Here is a 9521-nt window from a genome sequence, read left to right on the forward strand (position 1 = left end):
GGAGCCTTCAGCTGCGGATCTGAGCACTTGAGACTACCATTTAATCAAATGAATCAGTAACTAATACATCTGCACGTGTGAACTTTCACAAGATCATTTCCCCGTTCCCGTCACACCGTTAAATTATGAAAGAAATAATTATCAACACTTTCTAATTACCTAACAAAGTAATTTGGGATTCACCGTAGGGCTGGCGAGATAGGGGACCAACAGTCCCTAGCAGCCAACATACTGTGCACCACGTGCCGCGTGGGGTGGCTGTGTGGGTAGTAGTGGGGGCATCAGGGCCTTTTGTGCGCTTTTCTGTATCTCACACCTCGGAAGACGGAGGCGCCGGGGCACTGTTGCCTCAACTAGCCCTGCTCCCAGGCCCAGTGGTGTCCGCTTTGGCCACTTTCGTCTTTGACTTAAGATACCGGGCGACAAAGAAAGTTACGTCTATACACAGATATTCAAACCTACCATAGGCCTGGTTCTGCTGCGGGTTTCGGTGTCCTCTAAGGACTCCTAAACCCCGGGTATTCTCACCAGACCTCGGGAGGTCAAAAAATGACCACCTGGCGCCCGCAGTTCCTGCAGAACTGAGCAGGTCGGCCTCTCGGCTCCACACTGCGCCGCGCCCTCTGGGCTAGTGAACCCGGGGCGCACCGCTCAGAGGGAGTGGAGAGGGGAGGGGGAGGCGCAGGAAGGTTGGGAGGGAAAGAGGGTGTGTGTGTCGGGGGAAGGAGGCGGTGCGGCTGCTTTTCCTGGGAGGAGAAGCGCGGGTTCCTGGCTCTCCACGCGCACTGCTTTTATCAGACCGGTGCAGCCTCGAGCTGGAATGACCAGCTGGGCCTGGAGCGATGCGAGCTGGCCCCTGGGAGCGGTGGCGGAGGCGGCGGCGAGGCGGCCGAGTGAGTTGGTCTGGAGGGGCCCCAAACCCCGACCCCAGGGATGTGGCAAAGCGGACCTGGGCCAGGGAGGCGCGGCCGGGAGGGCTCTGAACTAGGCACAGGACGGCAAGAAGACTGCTGTTCTGTTGGCTGCCTTGGGCGCCCCCCAGTGCGCGACTCCGCGATCCATAGGCTGCGGCCAGACTCTAGAGCCGCCCTAAGCTCAGCACCCGACTGGGTAACAGTGACGAGAAGCGGTCCCGAGTTCTCCGCGTTGGGGGCAGACGAAGCGTGGGGACAGTAGGGAAGAGGGCGACAGCGGAGAGCCGCTGGTTGGTTTCTGGGGGAGAAAGCGCGCAAGGGAGGTGGGAGGCTGAAGAGCTGCGGGCCTCGGAGGTCCCAGAGCGGACACTGCAGACCATTGTGTGTCCCGCCACGCGCGCTCTGTTGCAGAGGAGCCCCGGCCGGGAAGTGTGGAACGGTCCCTCCAGAGGCCCGGCCGCCTCGCCCGCTCTAGTCCAGCGGAGCCCGAGCGACTCGGACCAATCCCCGGTGATTATGCAAGACAGCGGACCAATCAGCTCCGCCAGCTCATGAATATTTATGACCTTGGCTGAGTCAAAGCTTTGAACCGAGTTTGGGGAGCTCGGGAGCATCATGCTTAGACTTTTCAAAGAGACAAACTCCATTTTCTTATGAATGGAAAGTGAAAACCCCTGTTCCGCTTAAATTGGGTTCCTTCCTGTCCTGAGAAACATAGAGACCCCCAAAGGGAAGCAGAGGAGAGAGAGACCCACACCCAGACCCCGCGAGAAGAGATGACCATGACCACCATGCCAGAAAGTCTCAACAGCCCCGTGTCGGGCAAGGCGGTGTTTATGGAGTTTGGGCCGCCCAACCAGCAAATGTCTCCTTCTCCCATGTCCCACGGGCACTACTCCATGCACTGTTTACATTCGGCGGGCCATTCGCAGCCCGACGGTGCCTACAGTTCGGCCTCGTCCTTCTCCCGACCGCTGGGCTACCCCTACGTCAACTCGGTCAGCAGCCACGCGTCCAGCCCCTACATCAGTTCGGTGCAGTCCTACCCGGGCAGCGCCAGCCTCGCCCAGAGCCGCCTGGAGGACCCAGGTAGGTGCACTTGCCAGGAAGAGTGAGAGAAGGAAAGGAGAGAGAGAGAAAGAGAGAGAGAGAGAGCGAGAGAGAGAGGGAGGGGGAGAGAGAGAGAGAGAGAGAGAGGGGCAGAGAGGTGGGGTGGGGGTGGGGAGGGCGCGGGAGCAGTGGAGGTTTCGGATATCAATCTATGGATCCTTGTCATAGCAAAGACTTTTTTTAAAAAATTCGCCCAATTCGCAACCTTGTAGCAAAGGATAAATCCGAGAGCGTCTCCTGGCACTGGCTGGGCCTCTGAGCGGCTCGGTGCGCCGAGCACACAATGCCCTGCTGGAAAACAGAAACCCACATGTGCACGTATTAGTTTCGGTAATTATTTATTGCGTAGCGCTATAAACAATGTATGCAATTAAGGGTAATTAAACCTCAACTACCGCCTGCAAAAATAGCAAACTTCCCCTGCAAAGGCAATAGCTGCGCTCCTGGGAACGGCCCCATCCCGTCTGCAGCTGCCTGGGACCGGCCCTCGGACTTTGGAGGACCCTTCCCAGGCTTCGGAGTTTCTTGAACGTTTTCTTCCCGGCCCTGCCTCTACTGTTCCCTCGGTAGCTACTCGCTCTCCTCTCTCCACGCTAAATCAGCCCCCGCCTTAACAACAGTCCCCGCTTCTGCTGTCCCTCCAGGGGCGGACTCCGAGAAGAGCACGGTGGTGGAAGGCGGTGAAGTGCGCTTCAATGGCAAGGGGAAAAAGATCCGCAAACCCAGGACAATTTATTCCAGTTTGCAGTTGCAGGCTTTGAACCGGAGGTTCCAGCAAACTCAGTACTTAGCTCTGCCCGAGAGGGCGGAGCTCGCGGCCTCCTTGGGACTCACGCAGACTCAGGTACCTCGCCGCTGCCGCTCTGTCAAGCAGGCTTCACGCTGCGGGCCTGAGCCCCGGGGCTTCAATTCTTGCTCACTGGGCTTCAGGTTCGGGGTGTCAAAGTGTATGTGAGTGTGCGTATGTGTGTCCCCACACCAGGCTCCCAGTCCCTTTCCTCCCTATTCTCTCTGCCCTAGTTTGGTCGCTGCTTTCTGTACACCGACTTGCCTGCCGCCTGGTCCTTCGACACTGGACAATCTGATTAGGGCGCAGGAAGGATTTCCCCAGACGTTTTGTTTGGGGATTCTGAGGTCACACGTGCCCGAACAACTGGAACAATAGACGCGGGACTTAATCCCTCCTTTGCCTTTAAAGTGTGTAGCTAATCACTGCGGCATGGGCCTTCGCCTCTGTCTCCCTCCTCACCCGGTGGCTCAGGGGATCCTTTCCCCTGCCCTTTCACCTCCCAAGGCCCAAACTCTAGAGAAGAAACGAGACTTTCCTTTTTGGATTTCTCTAAGACTCCGGGGAGTTCTGGGCCATTCTGACCGCGACTGGCGCGGGTTTCCAACGTCCGGCCCGGGATTTGGATTGGAGCTGGGAAAATCAAACAGACCCTCGAGAAAGGTTGGTTTCAGTCCAAAGAAAAGTTCAGCAAAATCTTGTGACCTCCTCAGCCAGTCCCCAACTCACTCAAGGGCAGAAAGGACGGCGCAAAGAGAAGGCGGTCAATTTACAAATAAATATCCTCCACTCCTATCCAGGTTTTTTATTCCTTTATTGATATTGATATTGGAATTGCGTGGGGTTGTGCAGGCGCTGCGCCTTCCGCAGGCAGTTGCCAAGTTCGGACTGGGCCACTAGCAGGCAAAGGCCTCGATTCCCTGCGGGCCCCTGACCACCACGCCCCCTGGCTCTCAAAGAGCTGTTCCTGACGGTGGTCAGCGCCGGCCGTCCAGCTTTGTAGTCTTTGGCTTTTTGGGGGGAGGGATGTCTGCTCCCGCAGCAGGGAGCTGCCAGCCTTCGCAGGGCAGCGGGGGCTCCTATCTCCGCTCTCCGATTGTTCCCTTCTTTCCTCCTAGGTAGACCTAGGTAGACTCAGTGATCTCGTCACGAGTCACGTTGTTGTCCGATCTTGCAGGTCAAGATCTGGTTCCAGAACAAGCGCTCCAAGTTCAAGAAGCTGATGAAGCAGGGCGGGGCGGCTCTGGAGGGTAGCGCGCTAGCCAACGGCCGGGCCCTGTCTGCCGGCTCCCCACCAGTACCGCCGGGCTGGAACCCTAATTCCTCATCCGGGAAGAGCTCAGGCAGTAGCGCGGGCTCTTACATCCCCAGCTACACGTCGTGGTATCCGTCCGCGCACCAAGAAGCTATGCAGCAGCCCCAACTCATGTGAGGTTGCCCACTCGCATCTTCCCGCCTCCTTCCCGTCTCCCTTGGCCCGGGCCCCTCCCGCCTCCAGGTCCATCCACCCCTTCCGTGTGCCCTGAGCCCGGAGGAAAAGGGCCAGAGGAGAAGAAGAAACAGTGAAGGCACGACGCCCGCTGCCTCCTGGGAGCCCCTGGAGGTCCGACCCAGCGACTCCCCAGTGCCGGTGCTCTGGCCGGAATCCCGTCCTGGGCCACGCCGTGACCGCAGAGTGGCCCCAAAGCGCAGGTATAGCCACCTGAGACAGCCGGAGCAGCAAGACAGACCCGCTCGGCTCGACCCGACCCTCCGACCCTCAGCTTTGTGGGACTATCAGGAAAAACAAAAACAATGTAGAAAAAGCAAAAGTTCTTTTCTGTCCTGTCCGTCTCTTGTCTCCTTTTGCTCTGTTTGTGCGCTGAGTAAAGATCCTCGTCTTCTGCTGTTATTCTGCCGCCTCTGCAAAGTCACCAGGTCTGAGCCACACGCGGTCCGCTGGGCCGCCCATCTCCGGATCCTGGGTCGTTTTGTCCTTTCAGGTCTTCTCCTGGGCCCTGCCTGACCACCTGTGTAGCTTGTTTGGGAATTGGGGAAAACTGGAGGGAGGGATTTTTATTTATTGAAAAATGGACTTCACCTGAGGCTGAGTGTTGGCCAATTCCAGGTTCTGTGGAGCGTGAGAGCACACTGTCCAAACGCACTGTTTACCTTAAATTCACCCGGAAAAATGGACAAGGAGAACACAGTGAATTTTAATTTATACAGTAACTTTTGTATTTTGCTGGTATGGAGTGGTAGAAGCTGAATTATTCGCATTTTTTACTACTACAAGTAGGATTGTGTCAACTCGGGAGGAACAACGCGCTTAGTTGCTTTGCCTGGACTACAAGAAAATCCTAATTTGAAAGAGACAGGACCTATATGCAGCAGAGAAAAAACAGGCAAGAGTGAGCAAGCGCCCTAATCCTGTTAGGGCTTTAAAGTAAGACAAAAGGAGCTTTATAACAATCCCGAGGTTTGACTTCAGAATGCCAGTTACCACCCTGAAGGCACAGTCTCCAGTGCAGGATCTAATAGTTGTACATATTATTATTGTTATTATTATTATTATTATTATTGTTCTGTAAACATGTTGCACAATTTTAGCTTTTTTTTTTTTTCTGTTGTGTGTGGCTGTAAAACCTGATGCTTTGTGAAATGAGAATCTTGACATTCTACTTGTGAAATTTGGAAAATGTGACCAGTTGAAATCAACTGTGTTTTGTGTTCTCTATGTCAAAGTTTAGTTTTATATTGAGAATGTTAACTTATTGCTTTGTATCTTGGGAAAAAAGAACTTTGTAAATAAGTTATAAAGTTTCTTTGAGACAGTAAAATTATGGTTTCAAGAAAGAACAGCTGTCTCCTGTGCTGGGGGGGGAGGTGAATAGACGGGTCCAGGATCCCACTCTGAGTACAGATAGTAGGGGACAGTTAACTTATCTGGGACAGATGAGGGGCACCCAACTCCAGAAAAATCAGAATATTATCCCAAGGCCTATGGGGTACCCCAGTGGGCCTGTTTGACTTGCCTTAAGGCTTAGCCCCTAAGGTATCTGGTCCCTACCTGAGTGGGTGGGATGGGGATAGAGTGCCAAGAGAAGGTCCTGGAAGGGGGCTGGGGAACAGGTGTGGCAGGGCAGAGCCCCAGCTTAGAAACCAAAAGGAAGGTGAGATCTGGCTGGGAGATTGGAGTTCCCTCCACGCCCAGCCACCTGAAAGCAGCTGAATGCCGGGGACCTCCTGCTTTGTTCTTAGACTCTGTTGGATCTGGCTTTCCGCTTTTGCTTACCGACAGGCACTGTATCCTATAGTAGAGAAAAGGCCAGATAGGGACTTGAAGGTTAATTCGTCAGACTAACCCCCTCAGTGAGTTTTAGGGAACAGGGCACAGTCCCAGGGAATCACACCGGCCCCCTCCAAAGCAGAAAGGCAACTTTGCATGATTATCACAGTATTTCTCTGCACATCCAAGAAGTGGAAGTGCCAGGGGAAGGGCCGGTAGGCTCGACTGACTGCTTGAAACCCAGAGCTGACCAAAGTGAAGCATTTTGACCCCTCTGTGTTCCTGAAGTCAGGAAGACAGGTCATTATAGGGAAACCTTCCTAGAGCGCTGAGATTCAATTCATTCCAGAAGAGCGCGGGTTCCAACAGACTAAAACCAGACTGACTCCCTTCTTCAGCTTGTTGGCCTGCTCCCCTGACCAACCCCAGTCTCCACCATTGACCCCAGACTCAGAGCCTAGACAGCTTCCGAAAGTTACGAGTCCCAATAGGCAGCTTTGAGCGATTCCCGGTTCCCTCGCACCCGCCTTGCGACGCTGCTGCGGCAGGGGCTGGTCCTCCGCCTTTGGGGGGCCCTTTCCAGCGCGCGGTGGGGAGCAGAAACGAGAAAGCAGTGATCTGTGTTGTGACAAGCACCCATTTTTCAATTGGTGCTGGTGAAAGATCAGATGCGTCGGGTTCTTCCGACGCCCTTTGGAGAGGGGAGGAGGACGTGGCGGGGCTTGGGCGGGGGCAGCGTAATGGAAGAGGCAGGGGATGTAGTGCAGGAAGAAGCCGGGACCACTATATTGGTTCGGGGTTTGAAATTGGGACTTTTCCTCTCCTGGCAGCCCTCAGAATCAAGAGTGGAAATAGAAGAGATCAGACTTTTGAGACTAGGGTGCAGGTAGATCCACCGGCCTCAAAACAGAGGGAACCATTTCTCAGGCTGGGATTAAGAGTTGGGCAGAGGCCTTTCTGGATTCGGTTTCCCCTGGGATATGACTTTGCTAGGGGAAGATTTCTTTCACTCCTCTGTCCCCAGACAACAGCTAAGACCCAACGGCTCAAGCCACAGGCAAAATCTGTTTGGTCAAGCCAATTTTAATACTTTGAGATATTAGCTTATACTAATTTAATAATCTCTTGCTAACAGTTCAAATAGAGAAATTATTAGTTTTAGCTCGAGGAAGGCGGTCTTTAGTTAGGTTCTATTATAATTATAAGCGGTTGTACTTTTAAAAAATGTTAATCTCAATATAGGCCTAATTAATGCTGCCTTGTTACTGACAAGTAGTTCATCAAATATCTGATTCAAAGATTTTCATAATGAGTATATTAATTAAACTATGAATAATCTAAAGGTGGTTATATTTAAACAATACCTCATTATAATGATTAAATACTGATTTCGAATATTATGTCTTAACAATTGTCACTTAGAAAACACAACCTTTCCTTATGTATGAGTCTGTAATGGCAAAATGCAATTTTGGGATTTTTTCCCTTGTTCAAAAAATGTGAACCTCATTTTAAAACACTTCTGAAATAGGTTACACACAGCTTAATGATTATCAAAATGACTCTTTTCTGCAAAAAAAGACCCCAAAGTGCGCGTACAGCTGCAAACCCAAGAGGGTCAGCATCATTTCACTGTATTCTCTTCTTGATTACAAGCCGGGCCCATCAAACACAACATAATTACAGTAATTTCAGGTTTATTTATTCTAATGCAGTTTCCCCATCTCTCTGGTAATTATGAGCAATTTTTTCGCCCAGGGAATCTTTTTGCATTAACAAAAGAGATAACGCACTGAAAGCCAAATTTGCTGTGCATTGAGAAAAGGAAAAAAAAATCAAATAGGTGCGAGCTGCCATCTCTGCAATTCTCCGGTACCGGAGCCGGCAAATTGCTTGCAGGTGTATGGAGCAAGCTTGTCAATGGCCGGGCCTCCAAATTAGCAAATGCACAGCGGCAAAGTAATGAAGACAGACTTAGCAAAATTGCCAAACAACAGATACCTCTTTAATATCTTCTCTCACACACACTAGCTCTAAAAGGGGGTAGTGGTGGGGGTGGGAGTAGAAGCAACAGTCCCCAGCCCCCTCCTCACCAGTCTTGACTTTCATAAGCCTGAGTGGGCTGGGTGGTCCAGTGAGTGGAGAAGTCTGATTGTGGAAGAACCCAGATTCTAATTTTAGGCAATATTTTAAAAATATAAAACTGAAACATTTATAGTTCACAGTTGTCCCTCATTGATCACCTCATTTTGCTTCTATTTCTTTCTTCTGGGAATTTGTTTCTGGACTGATTAGACTTTTCCATCTGTACTAGTTCTAAGAGCCACAAAAAGTTTTAAATTTATACCACCTATATTCACAAAAGTGTGAATTTATTCACGGAGAGTCATTTGATAAAGAAAGTAAATCTCTTCCTTTGAAAAACTGTCAACTTCTATTACCCAATGAAAGGTAGGTCTGGGTGCTGGATATATAACCAGAGACACTAAATCAAGAAAAATTGGGAGGAAAGAAGCAACCCAGTCTCCCCATCCTCTGTAAAGCTTTATCCAGATCTCCATCTCTTTCTTTGTGTATCTTTTATAGACCAATTTCAGAATTCTCTATTTTTTTTTTTTTTTTTTGTCATCCCACGAGTTGGGTTAAACACCCTTGAAATCATAGGCTAAAAACTTTTCTGCTCTTTATCCTGCATGGTCATAGGAAACTCCATCAAATACCGTACAGGGTGTAAGGGTCTGTCCCTCTCATGCATCAAAGAAATCCTTCTGTCCCCAGTTCCACAACAAACCCAACTCCAGTGGGGACAGGCAAACGGCTCTAAATGGGTGCCTTCCCCAGGTTCAAGAAACATATCACCCCCACCCACCGCTTCCCTACCCCCTCCCTCATCCCCCAATCTTCAGGGATTAACACTTCCTGAAACATCAAGTGTTTTTATAAAAAGGAAAAAAAATAATCCTGACATCGCTGACAAGAAGTTTTGATGGAAGAATTAGCTGGTGCATACATAATCACTCCCCCACCCTCCTACTACCGGAGCGGGAGCTGCTGCGGCGGGCACAGAACAGCCTTCCAACCCTCTGAAAAATGAAACCGGTTTCCACCCTTACCTTCTTCAGTGTCAATTTCAGATTATCTGGACACACACTCTTTGCTACATCAAATCAAAAGGGTCGAAGGCGGCTTTTGGCTGGGAGAAGGACGGGAAAGAAAAAGAAAAAAAAGAAAAAGAAAAAAAGGGGAAAAAAGGAAAAATAGGAAAACACAAAACCGACCATACCAGAGCAAACCAAAACCAGAAAACCAAAAAGAATTCCCCGGCCCCATCCTCCTATCCTGAGAGTAAAGAGTGGAAAGAGGTCCCCAGGACCAGGCGCCTCCAAGCGCCGCAGGCTTTTTGCAGCGCTGCGCTTGCAAATAGGACTGAAATTTTCGGCTA

General features: G+C 51.0%; 1 protein-coding gene across 2 annotated transcripts; it reads left to right on the plus strand.

The window, feature by feature from the left end:
* The first annotated feature begins 1565 nt into the window (after window positions 1–1565).
* On the plus strand, window positions 1566–4811 carry DLX1 (distal-less homeobox 1). Of its 2 annotated transcripts, XM_079134888.1 has the most exons (3): window positions 1566–2003; window positions 2669–2868; window positions 3989–4811. In XM_079134888.1, the coding sequence occupies exons 1-3, from the start codon at window positions 1691–1693 to the stop codon at window positions 4241–4243; spliced, it is 768 nt and encodes a 255-aa protein (XP_078991014.1). In that variant the 5' UTR covers window positions 1566–1690; the 3' UTR covers window positions 4244–4811. The 2 variants fall into 2 exon arrangements, with proteins under 2 accessions (XP_078991014.1, XP_078991015.1); XM_079134889.1 differs by lacking the exon at window positions 2669–2868 and having other exon boundaries at window positions 3989–4204.
* The last annotated feature ends 4710 nt before the right edge of the window (window positions 4812–9521 follow it).

This window comes from Sciurus vulgaris (genome assembly GCF_902686455.1).
Source record: "Sciurus vulgaris genome assembly, chromosome: 3".
Taxonomy (NCBI): domain Eukaryota; kingdom Metazoa; phylum Chordata; class Mammalia; order Rodentia; family Sciuridae; genus Sciurus; species Sciurus vulgaris.

Excerpts from the sequence above, each read along its gene's own strand:
- DLX1 (XM_079134888.1), top strand. The coding sequence starts at position 1,691 with ATGACCATGACCACCATGCCAGAAAGTCTCAACAGCCCCGTGTCGGGC. Across the intron at positions 2,004-2,668 it reads GAGCCGCCTGGAGGACCCAG|GGGCGGACTCCGAGAAGAGC; the intron begins GTAGGTGCACTT and ends CTGTCCCTCCAG. Across the intron at positions 2,869-3,988 it reads TGGGACTCACGCAGACTCAG|GTCAAGATCTGGTTCCAGAA; the intron begins GTACCTCGCCGC and ends CCGATCTTGCAG.